We start from the raw sequence: 15436 nt of genomic DNA, 5'->3' as shown, positions 1-15436 counted from the left end.
GCAAAAGAGAATCTTAGTTTAACACTATCCCAACCTCGAGGATCCTGTAAGTCTGCTTCCTTTATCTTAACTGCCCCCAAGATATATGCTGGTAATCTTATTCCAAACTTATGGCCCCCCAATATGCATCTGAAGGGTCTCGTGACTGAGGTTTTATTAAACGGTAATAAATGGCATTTCCATAGCAACAGCTAGCTCCTCAAGGTCCCGGAAACCTTGCTTCCAAAATTCCTTAAAGACTTCCTCTATCCCTGACCCCCTCCCAACCTGAGGGTATATAATGAGTTACCCCAGTGCATCTCTTCCTGCCCACAGGTCCTGTCCCCATGCTTTAATAAAATCACCTTTTTGCACCAAAGATGTCTTTAAGAATTCTTTCTTGGCTGTTGGCTCTGGACCACCCCCCCCATCACCCCAAAACTTCATCACTAGGAGGTAATCATATTTATTATCTCCATTTGTAGATGTGGAACTTGAGGTTAGTTAACTTGTAAGGTGACAACTAACAAATAAAAGTTGGGGATTCTAACCTAAGCTATTAATTTCTGTGATGAAAACATTTGAAAAGTAAATATTTTTTAAAACCAAGTCATATCAGATAAGCCAAAATAAGACAGCATGTGGCAAATTGAAAAGTGAATATTGTAGATAATAATCACTACCGAAGTTTAGAAGAGAGGCCCATTTTTGGATCAGATTGATAAGAAATAATTTATGAGTAAAGCAAGATTTGAGCCATGTTCTGAAAATTGGGTAGAACTGGATGAGAAGAAACAATTCATTTTAGCAAAGTGTGCCACAGTCCAAATGATTTCCAAGATGTTTATTTTGAGGATCACAATATCCTTTCAGAATCATATAAAAACTATAAGCACCTTCCTAGGAAAAAGAGCACATGCTTCTATATACAAAATTATGCATGCAATATTTAATTGTACACCTCAAGACACTCAAATATTTAACAAAACATACAAGAGCCTTAATGACCTGGTCCTTCTCCATCACATTAGGCTCATTCATTACTGAATTTCACTCCTTCCCAAATGAAACCTGTGGCCATTCCAGGGCTCTCCAGGCTTTCTCTTGCCTCACTGGCTCTTCCCAAGCAGCTTGCATACCACTCAGCACACTTCTACAACTTATCTGTCAGGTGGCCATCTTACGTCTAACCCATCTTTCCAGATTCACTCAAGGAACCATAAAACCCTTAAAAATGAAGATTATATCAACTGAGATAGAGAAATCAAGACTAGAAGAAAACAGAGGCAATATATAAACATTTTATATCTTATTGATATAAAACAAGAACTGGAGGCCATCAAAAGGAACAATCAAGAGAATAAGAACTCATAGAAACTAAAAATATGTCAGCAGAAATAAAAATTTCAATAGTTGGCTAGAAGAAAGAGTGGAGGAAATCTCCCAGGAAAAAAACAAAAATTAAAAAGAATAAACAGTATAATAAAAGAGAAAAGAAATTTAGGGGATTAGACCAAGAGGTGTTCTAGAGAAAGGGAACAGAGAAGACAGAACTATATGAGAAAAAACTTAAAAAAAATTCAGAACCAAAGGATAAAATCCCAGATTCAAGGACTTACTAAGGACTCAAGAAGAAGAATTTTAAAAGACCCACACTGAGGTACACCATCCTATAGTCACAAAACAAAGTTAGAATAAGAGAGATGCTAAATGCTTCTGGGGGTACATGATGGTGCGGACTAAATCACATTCAAGGAATTAAAATCACAATTACATTGGAATTCTCAGCAACACGGGAATCTAAAAGTTAGTAGAAAAATGTCTTAAAATCTATGGAAAAATGATTTCCAACCTGGAAATCTATCCTAATCCATTAATAAAGTTTGAAGTTGGAATACAACATTTGAAGTAAACAAATATTTTAAGATTATATCCCATGAACCCATTCTAAGTCAGCTCATAAAGAATGGGCATCACTAAATGAAGTTATAGACCAAGAAAAGTAATAGATGACATCCAGAGACGACAAGACAGGACACAAGAAAGCAGCAGAAGGAATTCCAGGTGGTGATTAAAGGAAAAGGAGTCCCTAGAGTAACGCCGAGCAGCAGACACAGGAGCATCGGCCCAGATTAGAACAGGAAGATGGAGGGCTCCAGAAAGTGTTTCTTTAAAAATAAAAGATCAAATTGATAAATGGCTTACTTTGTTTGGCCACACTAAGAGGATGTTTACAATCCTAGCAAAGTATTTGAAAGAAGAATCAATTATGGGTAGATAGAAAACTAAGCAAATAGGGGGGGAAATTATTCTAAGCTATTATCTTTAAAAAAAAAAGTTGTACAAAAAGGAAATGAAATCATTCTGTATTATATGTCTCAGTGCTAATAAAATTACATACTTAATATAAATATGTAATACTGATTTAACGAAACCTATGCTTGGAGAGTAGGTAGAGGAGGGCAGTGACATAAGACATAAATTTTTACCTTCCATGATACAAAGTGAACAGATAAAAAATAAAATAACCATGGTTCCTGGCTGGCTCACTAGGTATAGCGTGCAACCCTTGATCTCAGGATTGTGAGTTTGAGCACCACATTGGGCACAGAGCTCACTAAAAAATAAACAAAAATGAACGAGTGAATGAATGACCTAAGAAACAGCAGTGTAAGACTTTTAATTTTTTTAAAAAAGAGGTGTAAATGGTGGTAGAACAGAAGTAAAGATCTGGTAGTTCTGGTCTCTGAGCAGTGCACTAAGGAGCTGGAGTGGGGGATTATACAAGCAATATCTGCATATATCCTAGAATCTGGGTCAATTTTACCAAATTTGAGGGTTTTGAGGAGGGAGAATGAAGAGGGAAAGCACGGCCACATTCAAATCTCATACTAGGTGTTAGCGTTCACAGTGCTAACCAGCTTGGTGGCCTTGGGCAAATCTCTCTAAGCCTCATTTTTCTTATCTAACAAATGGCAATGATGCCCATCTCACAGAGTTATTGTATAAATATATAATGACATGATGGATGTGAAAACACTGTAAAAATAGTGTATTATTTCCTATCGCTGCTGTATCAAACTACCACAGTCTTAGTGCTTAACACAATACAAATTTATTCAGCCACGGTTCTGGAGGTCAGGAGTCTGAAGTGCATCTCACTGGGCCGAAGTGAAGGTGTTGCCAGGCCTGCATTCCTTGTGGAGGCTCTCAAGACGAATTCATTTACTTGCCTTGTCCAACCTGCATTTCTAGGCTCATGGCCCCTTCTGACTTCTTTAAAGTCAGCATCTTCAAATTCCTCTCCCACCTGGACGACTCTCCTGCCTCCCTGTTACACTTACAAAAACCCGTGTAAGTATTTGGCACACAGGATATCCAAGCTAATCTCATCCCAAGGTCAGCAACCTTAATCCCCTAACCCCCAACCCATCATGCAACATAAAAGATTCACAAATACCAGGCAGGGATTAGGATGTGGACATCTTTGGCAGACCATTATTCTGCCTACTATACATGTGAAAGATTCTAATTTAATATCTACTTGACAGTAAATTGTTTTATTTTTTTTTTCAATTTCACAGCTAATATGTCCAAGAGTTGTTTTATGGTTTAAGAAATAAGAAATTGAAGACAAAGTTTTCTAGGTAATTCACTATTATACCTCTAAGATTTAGCAATAAATGCTAAGTACCTGAAAACTCAAAGATAACTATACATGTTGATATTTACCTTAATATAATCTTTCCCATCTTTCAAAACAAAGGAAATTTAAGACAAAGAGACCATTGCTAAATCTAAATAGAATCATAAGCATTCTGTTGTTAAACTTCTATGATAGTATCCTGGCCTGTGAAAAAATAAGTGGAAGAAATACCTAATAGTAGAAATAAACACATTTTGGGGTCTGGAAATATAGGAAAGGTCAGGCTATCAGTCAAGCAAAGGACATTAAATACCTCACAGGCACACATTCCTGACCTCAAGGCAAATATGCAAGTGAGAGGTACTTGCCATGCTGGGGCCTATAAGTAGAAGACAAGTTAAGTCAAGACTGCTTCCCAGAACCCCTAGAGCAAGCCTACTGCAGACCTCTGTAAGCCATCTGGTTTCAAGATACATATCTTCTGTACCTGTCAGATATGTCATTGTGAATTACACCTTCTAGTCCCACACTAGTGGTTATCCTAAAAATATGATGCAGGCATAGCACTAAGATAACAATTCCTAAACATTTGTTATTAAATAAATATAGTATATATTATAGCACAAAATAGCACAAAAATAAATAGGATTTATCCTAATCTGAAAAACCACAAATCAAATATATTTACCCCAAACTTACTAATAATTTCAACCAAGCTAATATTAGGGAATTATTCAAAACAATTTCCATAGTGTCTCACTTCAACCTCCTATCTCTTGAGTATATACAGCCCCAACATAGTGACATTCACAATAATAACCTCAAGATTTTGAAAGATAGCAGCTTCTTATTGATCACTAAAGAAAAACTAAGCTATGGTCAGAATAATTTTACTACTATATGTATTGAGAGCATGTAAAAGATACATATTTTATTTAAAACCTGGCTATAGATGAACTGTAAACACATGAAATCCCTCTGTCAGACTCAATTCATACCACAACTTTTCTTATTTCCTATCACACTGCACAAACAGAAGTTTACTTTAACAAAATCGATAGCAGGGCTCAAATTTCTAAGCAATACAACTTCCAATCTATGGAACACTTCCAATCTATGGGAACAGGTTTTTCCAAAAAGCAAAATTTTTCCTGAACTATGTTTTTTTTTTTTTTTTTTGTTTTAATCAATCCAAAATAGTATCAGTGAAAAAATGCAATGATAGGAGCTATCTAGATTTCACATCAGAATATATTCTTTCTGGGGCGCCTGGGTGGCGCAGTCGGTTAAGCGTCCGGCTTCAGCCAGGTCACGATCTCGCGGTCCGTGAGTTCGAGCCCCGCGTCAGGCTCTGGGCTGATGGCTCAGAGCCTGGAGCCTGTTTCCGATTCTATGTCTCCCTCTCTCTGCCCCTGCCCTGTTCATGCTCTGTCTCTCTCTGTCCCAAAAATAAATAAACGTTGAAAAAAAAAATTAAGAATATATTCTTTCTTCAAACTAAAAAAGAAAGACAAAAAAAAAAGCATTTGTAAGAGCAATCACTAGTCATTTTTTCTAATAAAGAAGCTTTATGAACACATGATTGCAATAATGACAACAAAGTTTGAATGGTTTTATCTAAGAAGCTTTTACAGGTAAGAAAAAAAAACAGAGACAGTGTCATTAAAACTTATGTATAAGTTATCATCCTAATTGCAAATGCAGTGAGCAATTTTATGATTCTACTTTCTCTAAATACAACAATTACCTCTCAAAAAAAAAAAAAAAACAAAAACAAAAAAAAAAAAACAAAGCCATTCATTCACTCACTCCCCCACTGCAGACCAACTATTCAACAACAGCTGGAACCATGACAAATGGTATAGAAAATATTCTTCAGATCCATCTGTACCAACCTAAGATTCTTCTACATACTCCTTTCCTTCCATACAAGTCCCAAGGCTAGGCTACTCTTGTGTAGTCTAATCCTTAAGTGAAAGACTAGACTGAAAAAAATACATACGCATCATCTGGTAATTGATAAAGAATCAATTCCTTCCAATATCTGGAAGGTTCCAAGTCAATGTAAAACCTGCTTAAAGTAGTTTTAAAAGAATGCAACAATATATTAAGAAATATTAAGTATGAGATATTTATTAATGGTTAAGAAACAGATTATATACCTCAGATACTACTATGAAAAATCTGATATTTAATTCCTGATTGACCATATCAGGTAGAAAAAAAATTTAGTTTGCCAGACAGAAAATTCAGTATCTTTCACAAATGCCAAAAGCTTAATTGTCAAGTTTTCTATAATATTGGTCAAATCATACATTAATAGAGACGAAAAAAACAGATGTATGTGCAACAATTAGGTGACAACTAGTTCAAATTTTGTCAGTGTCTTAAAAATTCAGGTGAAGCCTACACTGTACAACATTCAGATAAGGGCACTGAGGACAAACACTTGACAATGATGTATCAGAAGAAACAAGGTCTAACAACTTTCTTCCTACAGTGAAATACAGTTAGTAAGTTAGATAGACCTTTTAGTCTCCTCTGTGGTATTTTTAGTAGTCAATTAGAAGGATTAAAATGCATTTGGAGTTTCCCAAATAAAGGATCAGATAGGAAGAAAGATAGGAAGTAATACAAAAAAGAAACCATCCATTATGTCTCAAGACCCAAACCACAAAACGATGTCAGGTTACCTCAATGTCACTTGTGAAAAAAGAATCTCTGAGTCAACCTTACTAAGCTTTGTTAAATAAATAAGAAAAAACATAATAAATCCATATATTATATGTTCTTCAGCTGATTTACTCATTGAATCCACAACTGCAGAGGGTCCATGAGGTATTATACCACTTACAATGAAATTTCTAAAAGAAGAGAAAAATATTCTTTGACCTCCAGGCATCTGCTAGTCAATGCCAGAAAAAGAACAAATTCAATACAGTACAGGTAATCCATCATGAGGAATTTAACACTCAAGAGAAGTTATAGATTGGGAAACCGTAAGTGCTAGTGGTTTTCTGAAAAATATTGAGATTTTTTGAGCAATAGGAAGTAAATGTAGGCAGGGGGAAACAAAAGAAGATAATAACTCAAGGATACCAATAAAAAACAAGGCATATAACTCAAAGTAGAGATGCACAAGCACCTCTAAGAGAGGTGCACAAGTAGGCGCCTAGGTAGAGAATGATGCTTTAGCAATCAGAGGCCAGAGAAGGGGACAGGACAATGGGTAAGAGCTGCAGATGGCTGCAAAAGAAGGTCTTACCTGGAGACTCTGAGCCACAAGTCTAAGGGACAGCAATTGATATTATCCAATGGGAATGTTCACAAAAAATACGGCCATATTATTTCATGAATAGAAGATATTTTATACTTACCCGATTTATATGGTTGCTCCTTAAAATAACCTGTAGTAGGGTTTTCTCAAATTCTTCCAACTTCTTGGAACACTTTTTAAGAATATGATTAGATAAGTTACAATCACTGATCAGTCCAGCTAAAGTATCAACAGCTTCTGTCCAAAAGCTCGAAAAAGGAAATTTGGGTTTACGGTAAAAAGTGATCAGGCCATCCAGCAACCGACAAACAGAATGAGATACTGTGGAAAAGTCATTTTCAAAGTGGCTTAAGTCTGTTTTCAGACTCCCTGATTCTGTCAAGTTCTTCAGTTCAAGTAGATGTTGCAAGAATTGCATGTGGGAAGACAGAGGGTTTTCCACAGTGGCACCATGTCTTCTCACAATGGGGAGTCGTAGAGGGGGTGTGGGGGTGCAGCTCTCCACAAAATTCTGGGACATCTCTGAAGGTTCACTTCTCTGCTCATTTGATAAATCACACCCAGAATCTTCCAGCAGATTTAATGTATTTTCAGAACTGCTAGGTTCCTGAGCTTGAAATTGGGAAGATGGGTCTCCTGGAAACAGAAAAGATTAGAAGTGTTACCTTTCTATTGCTAAAATTTCTTCATATAAACACTAGACATTGATTTTCCTAACTTAAAATACTAAATGAAGCATGCAGATACATATTAAGCATTTAAAAACCAGGGGTGTAAAAAATCAAATAGAAGAGAAACTGACAGAAATTGCTTAAGCTGACCATAGAAAGTTCTTTCTCTTTACTAATAGAAATCAAAGGTGATTCCCCCATATATTTTCAGGTCACTATCTCTCATTCAACTATGTGCCATGCTTGAAAGATACAGAGAAGAAACCACAAGACCTGAAGGAGGTAACTACAAAGCAATATGGTGTATCCAGAGATAGAGATTTACTCAGGGCACTATGAAAACAGGAGGACCACTGAACAGCACACCCTGTTGGATCAGTGCATCCTAGAAGAGGAGATAGTGGAACTAATTTATAAAGCATAAGTAGGAGCTCAAAGTGAAAAGTTAGGGAAATGCAGGAAGAGAATTCCATATACCAAAGGGGTAAGAGCTAAAGCACAGATTTAAGAAGGAAAAGAAAAGCACTGTGTATATAAGGACCCACAAGTGGTTTGATACTCCTTTACAGAAAAATATAAGGCAAGATACTAAAATAAATATGTAGAGGCCAGTGTAGAGTGAGTGTAATTCAAACTTGAATTATGTAAGACCCCTTTGGAAAAATTATATACACATCCACACATATACCTGATATACAAAAATCATTATCTGTAAGCAACTTCTATATGTATACGTACTTATAATTATTCAAGTATACCCATATCTGTATGGAGAGATAAACAGATGGATAGATAGAACTAGATCTCATAGATCCTTGAAAGTATGCCGTAAAACACTAGAATCTTCTGACGTTGGCTGAGAAATACTGCAGTTAAAGCTAACTTAGTAATTTTAGGTCATTCTTTTACAGAGATGTCATCATAAGCACAAATAAGGTTATCATCTGTAAAATGATTATCAGTAAAATATACATGCAAAATTGAGAACTTCTCATTGAACATTCTAAAGCACATGCATATGTCTATGAAGCCAAGTTTGGGAAATATTGCTGCCAGCAAGGAAAGAAGGAATGGGACACTAAATGGTAATGCAGAAAAGTGAAATGGTCTTATTTTTCATTTCACGGATCACTCACTCTGTTGGCTGTGTGAAGGGCAGATTTGAGGAGGACACAATGACACTGAAGAACCAGTTAAAAGGCACCTCTATTAGTCCTAATAGCCGATGACTAAAGAAATGAACCAAGCAGTTGCTGTGGAAGAGAAAGGGAGGAACTGACTAGGGAAATAAATACAAAACCTCAAATTAGAACCTAGAAGCCAGCGGTTTGGCTGGAAATGCACAATGAAGTGGGAGAAGGAATAAATGCATCCTTTGTTTCTGACTCAGGTGGCTGGAGAGAGGACAGCGTTACTAACTGAAATGGTAAAAATACAAACAAAAAACCTGGCTTAGGAGAAATCATGAGAATTCAGGTTTGGTCTTGTAAACTGTGAAGCAACTGGAGGAAGTCTAGGCAAAGAGAGTCACCTGGAAATTGGCCACATGAGCCTATAGGTGGGGAACAGGTCTAGACTAAAAATACATTTCAGGAATCATCAGTGTGTAGGTGATATCTGCAGTTATGAAAATGGTTATGATCACTTGGACAGAGTATGAGCAGTGACTAGAACACAAGATCAAAGAAGGACACTGAGGAGTATCAATATTTGAGGGCTGAGTAAAGAAAAATAACACAATTACTAAGAAGACAGAGAAGGAACAATTAAAGAGGTACAAAAGGAATAATAAAAATGATTTTGTTATGGGGGTGCCCGGGTGACTTAGTCACTTCAGTGTCCGATTCTTGATTTTATCTCAGGTCATGATCTCAGGGTGCATGAATTTGAGCCCCACATCGGGCTCTGTACTGACAGTGCAGAGTCGGCTTGGGACTCCCTTGCCACTTGCATTGTCTCTCTCTCAAAAATAAATAAATAAACATTAAAAAGTGATTGTGTTATGAAAGGCAAGGAAAAAGTTTCAAGAAGAAGAATTACATATAGTATAAAAGTCCATAAAACAAAAAGCTGAAAAAAATATGCTGGAATCACTCATTAGAAAATCACCAGTGATTGTATCCACAGAAACTCTGGCCAGTCAGGGTGGTGGACAGAGGCCAGAGTGCAATGGGAGTGACTGGGCAGAAAGTCTGAGAAGAAAAGCCAAGGCTTCTGAGGAGTTTGTATCAGTAGAGTATAAAATGGGAGAGTAATTACAGGCAAATGTTGTATGTCAAATTGGGAGAAACTCAAGCAATTAACAGACTAAGAAGAAAAAAAAAATAACACAGAAGCAAAATCTGGAGATATGAGAAAAAATTAAAAATTCAGGTGGGGTGCCTGGGTGACTCACTTGGTTAAGTGTCTGACTTCAGCTCAGGTCAAGATCTCACGGTTCATGAGTTCAAGCCCTGCTTTGGGCTCTGTGCTGACAGGTCACAGCCTGGAGCCTACTTTGGATTCTGTCTCTCTCTCTCTCTGCCCCTCCCCTGCTTGCACGCTCGCTCTCTCTCTCTCTCTCTCTCAAAAATAAACAAACATTAAAGAAAAAAAAAAGCCAGGTGGGGCTTGGCCCTGGGAAAGGCAAAGGGAGACAGAGTCAAAGACCCCAGCGAATGGGTTGTCCTTAGCGATGGAGAAGTTTTATTTATTTTCTTCTGAGGCTGAAGGAAAGAGAATGAGAATGTATAGGGATGAGAAAGAAAACGAAAGAAAGAAAGAAAGAAAGAAAGAAAGAAAGAAAGAAAGAAAGAAAGAAAGAAAAAGAAAGAAACCCTTGGCATACAGGAAGTTAAAAGAGATCTCACCTAATAGTCATCTTTTAAAGTTAAAGACAGGGGGAGACTCATTGAACAGGGCATGGGAAGAATAATGAAAAGAAAATCTACCCTCCCACCTTAGATTTAGAAATCTACCTGATTTGTTGCTCTTTAGTCCTTCAGTACAATTAGAAGGTGATGATGAAGCAAAATCGGAAGATCAGGCTTTAATTTAGACTTCATTCCATTAACAAGTGCCTACTATAACCAAAAATGTGGCCATAACCAAACAGTAAACTACCAGCAAAACTTTTAACTACGTGTGGCTATTTCTATACTAAAACAGGCACGCAGTCTGCTTGTTTTAAGCCAACAGTTTCTTTATCTTATGAGCAAGAATAAATATTTGAAATGACTTCTCACTCTTCACAAAAGTAAAGGGTGGGGATGACAGTAATTATTTAGGTAGATTATATTTTTCTGGAATTCAAAATGGTTCTTTACTAAGAAAATGAACACAAATTTAAATATTTTATGAACCTACTCAATTTTCCATCAAGTAAGCTGAATGAACTTCATGGGTGATGATTTCAGGGAAGACATAAAATGAATTCGCCTAACAACTATACCGGGAAGCAAAACACTGTTTTATTTCTGCTTTTTACTCCGCAGTGGTGCACCTTCTGGCAAGTCACAACCACTCCATCTCATCTCTTTCATGTGCTGATAGGTACATCTTTGCAGGGAATGGTTCTACCCATGCATGTGCTACGGGCATAGAAATGCACAAACTGACCGTCATTCTTCCTGGCTGTTCAGAAAAGGCTGATGAGGGCATATATTGGAGACACCAATGCAGAAAACCACACAGAGAGGAATGTCCTTTCGGTGCCCAAAAGGAATGCACAAACTCCTCAAGAGAGGGCCACAGTGAGATTTTATGAAATATAGACTTAACAGTATTAAAGTCACTTTGTCAAAATGAATACAAGAATCTTATATTCACATTTCACTTTACAAAGCAGTTTCATGATAATAATTCGATTGTTGTTTCAAACAACCTTTGAACATGTGTTATTATTATCCCTAATTTAGCAATAAGGAAACGCAGGCTCAACTTGATTAAGAGGTCTAAGAAAAGCCACCGAGGGATAAGCAAAACCAATTACTCAGTTCCAAGTCCAATCACTTCTAACCACACCAAAAGGGTCCCTGTGTCCCCACACCAGCTTCTGTACATACCTCCTTAAAGGAGCCTTATATAACTCATGCTGCTCAGATGCTGCTCACTTGCTTGGATAACTTTTCTCAAAGTAAATCTCGAAATTGGACTAACAAAGCATCGGACCCAAAGGAGAAAAGAGAAGATGAAGCCCTGCTACTTACTGCAACTTTCTGTAATTCCTGTTTTTTTCAGGAGGGACTAAGGTGAAGCAGAAATCAAATAACGCTTCTCTCTTAATTTGTTATTGGGCTGAAGGGACAGAGGGCTGTAATTTCTCTCCAAGTCATTTGATATGATCCAACCAACACGTGTGTCATTAGATTGAAAGAGATAATAAAGAATGTGCACACACATCCTAATCGAGCAGAGTCCAGCACATATTAAATGCTCAGAAATACTACCCATTGTTATTAAATGATAATAGGCACCAAGAATCTTAATTATGCTAAAGTGTGACATCAGATGTCAAAGTACATAAAATAAGATACCAACTAAAACTACAGATTCTGTCTAAAATATTCTGTAGTCCCTCTTCTATCCTGGACCTCAAAGACTTTCAATTCCATTTTATGGGGCCCTTGTCTCTTCTATCTTCTTTCAGTTATTAAATTCCATCCTAACCCCGCTTACCATTTAAGAGTGGATCTCCAGCATGCTCAAATAGAGCTGGTGCCCTCCTGCTACACAGCCTACCCCAGAAATGCCCACCCCTGAATCAAATGTATTTTCTGCAGCCTCCCAATTTTTCACATCCACATTGATTCTTGCATCACTTATAAAATTACACCATAGAGGGGCACCTGCATGGCCCAGTCAGTTAAGTGTCTCACTCTTCGTTTCAGCTCAGGTCATGATCTCACGGTTCCTGAGTTCAAGCCTCGTATCGGGCTCTGCACTGTTAGTGCTGAACCTGCTTGGGATTCTCTTTGCCCCTCCCCTGCTCCCATTCTCTCTCTCTCTCTTTGTCAAAATAAATAAAATAAAACTTAAAAAATAAAATAAAATAAAGTAAAATTAGACCCATAGAACCAAGTGTATAAAAGGCATCTTTTTCTGTACAGCTTGAAAATCCCACGAACTTTCTATTTATACAGCTGTACAGATCATCTTCATACACTGCACACATAAACATACAATTCTTGTTCATACTGCATACTGCCAATCTCAGCCAATAGCAAGACTATTCCTCCAGCCATAAGGCCCAAATGAGGAATCACCCTTGGCAACTCTCTTCCACCCTCCACATACAGTGAAATACCACGTTACGCTGATTCTACCTTCTGTACCTGTATTAGTCAGGACTCGCCAGAGAAATGGAACCAATAGAATTTATATACAAAGAGATAGGAAGAAAAGAGATTTCTTATAAAGCATTGGCTCATGCAATTATGGAGGCTGAGAAATCCCAAGATCTGCAGTCAACCAGCTGGAGACCTACGAGAGCAATGGTATTATAGTTCCAGTGCAACTACAAAGGCCTACAAAGGAGAGAGGACAGTGTAAGTTCCAGTCTAAAAGCCAGCAGGCTCCAGCCCCAAGAAGAGTCAATGTTTCAGGTCAAGTTCAAAGGCAAGAAAGACCAATTCCCAGTTCAAAGGCAATCAGGAAGAAGGAATACACTTTCACTCAGCCTTTTTGTTCTCTTCGTGAGTTCAACTGATTGGATGAAGTCCATCCACAGTAGGGTAGGTGGTCTGCTTTACTCAGTCTACTCAAATGTTAAGTTCATCCAGAAACACCTGTACAGACCCATCCGGAATAATATCTGACCAAATATCTGGGCACTAGGTGACCCAGTAAAGTTGACACATAAAATTAACAATCATTATACATGTGAACCTGTCCTTCCCTGGTCCTCTCCCTTGCTCTAGCTCACAACATCATCATCTCTTTCACTGATTACTGAAATACCCTTGCCTAAGTGATCTACCTACCTCTGGTTCTGTCCTCTTTTAGGCCATATTCTGAACCTGACAGTCACCCTGCTGAAATACTAGTTTGATCACAGGATTGTCATCCTTAAAACCTTCCAAAGGCTTCCTTTTACCAGACAGAATCCTTCAAGATTTGGAGCACCTGGGTGTGTCAGTCAGTTGAGCATCTGACTCTTGACTTCACCTCAGGTCATGATCCCAGGGTTGTGGGATCAAGCTCCATGAGTCTGCTTGACATTTTCTCTCTCTCTCCCTCTGCCCCTCTCCCCTGCTCGCTTTCTCTCTTTCAAAAAAAAAAAAAAAAAAAAAAAGAAAGAAAGAAAGAAAGAAAGAAAGAAAGAAAGAAAGAAAAGAAAAGAAAAGAAAAGAAAAGAAAAGAAAAGAAAAGAAAAGAAAAGAAAAGAAAAGAAAAGAAAAGAAAAGAAAAGAAAAGAAAAAGGATCCTCAGTTTGGCCCACAAAGCCTTTTACTGTGTGGCCCTGCTTACTTTTCCAACCTTGCCTCCATTCTCACTCTTATTTATGTGTAAGTAAAAGTGAGCCCTCACAGTTTACCAGAACACACACCATGCTAATTCATACAACTATGCATTTGCACAAGTTGTTCCCACTACATGGTGTGTTCTTATGCTATAACCCAGAGATGGACTGATTCTTTAAACCCTGATGCCAGTTCTCTGTGAAACCTTCCCTGCTCTGCCCAGAGCAGATGAAAATCACTCCCCATCTGGGCTATCATGTACCATAAACATACTTCTATCACTGCATTCATCAACTTGTTCTGAGTATATGAGTGACTCCCTGTTGGAAGGGAGAGAGTCCTGAGGGCAGACAGAGTTTAATAATCTAGGAATTTCTGTTGCTTGATGCCTGCCCTCCTACATAGTTGGTGGGTGAATACTTGTTTAATACATATATTAACAAAAAGCGAAATCAAGTAGCATCTCTTCAAATGTACTGAAATGTCATCACAGACATACAGAACTTGTCACTACCGACTAGGACTTCTTACTATTAACAGTCACTCACACGTACTGATGAATTGAACTTAAAAGTAGTGTTTACGCCACCTGGTGGTCAAATAGAAAATGCTATTTTAAAGTACCACGCAATTCTGAAATGACGGTGTTTCACTTGTCACCATGAGCGCTGGGTGTTTCATGTAAGGGATGAATCACTAAATTCTACTCCTGAAACCAATATTATACTATATGTTAACCAACTTGAATTTAAATAAAAATGTGGAAGATAAAAATGAAAAAAAATGTCTTCCGCCTTTGGAAGGATGTATTTTGGCATACTAAAAAGCATATTTGAGGGGCGCCTGGGTGGCGCAGTCGGTTAAGCGTCCGACTTCAGCCAGGTCACGATCTCGCGGTCTGTGAGTTCGAGCCCCGCGTCAGGCTCTGGGCTGATGGCTCAGAGCCTGGAGCCTGTTTCCGATTCTGTGTCTCCCTCTCTCTCTGCCCCTCCCCCGTTCATGCTCTGTCTCTCTCTGTCCCAAAAATAAATGAACGTTGAAAAAAAAAAAAAAAGCATATTTGAGAAATGCTGACCCAAAAAATGCGTGCAGTTTGGTTTCAGCCCACTGTAGCAGCTGGCACCATAATTCCAGTTTTGAATGCACCAAGAGAGACAGCAATGTCAAATGCATGAAATGACAAGCTAATGGAATGATTGGGCTTAACAGAATTGTATCCACTGCATCAGGCTCATGAAACAAAACAGTGTGTTTATGTGTCAGCTTGGTCCAGAACTACTTGACAGTACATTGCCTCCCACGTTCAGTGCTCAGACCCTGAGCTTTCCTGGTTGTCCCCATCCCTCTCTCCCAAGCCAGCCTCTCAGTTTGCCAATTTAAACCTTCCTCATTGTTGTCGTTGGCTTTCTCTTCATGTTCTAAA

The 15436-nt window shown here is 38.0% G+C and overlaps 1 protein-coding gene across 1 annotated transcript in view; it reads right to left on the bottom strand.

Moving 5' to 3' along the window:
• The window catches only part of MEI4 (meiotic double-stranded break formation protein 4), a 215987-nt gene that overhangs the window by 148411 nt on the left and 52140 nt on the right, over window positions 1–15436 (bottom strand). The window contains exon 3 of the mRNA XM_025926117.2: window positions 7003–7538. Coding sequence (XP_025781902.1) covers window positions 7003–7538 — 536 coding nt within the window. The remainder of the gene's footprint in view (window positions 1–7002; window positions 7539–15436) is intronic.

Source organism: Puma concolor, chromosome B2 (assembly GCF_028749965.1).
Source record: "Puma concolor isolate L17-30 chromosome B2, mPumCon1.1.hap2, whole genome shotgun sequence".
NCBI classification, from domain to species: Eukaryota; Metazoa; Chordata; class Mammalia; order Carnivora; family Felidae; genus Puma; species Puma concolor.
The sequence above is the reverse complement of the archived record's forward strand: the minus strand, read 5'-3'. Positions and strand labels throughout refer to the sequence as shown.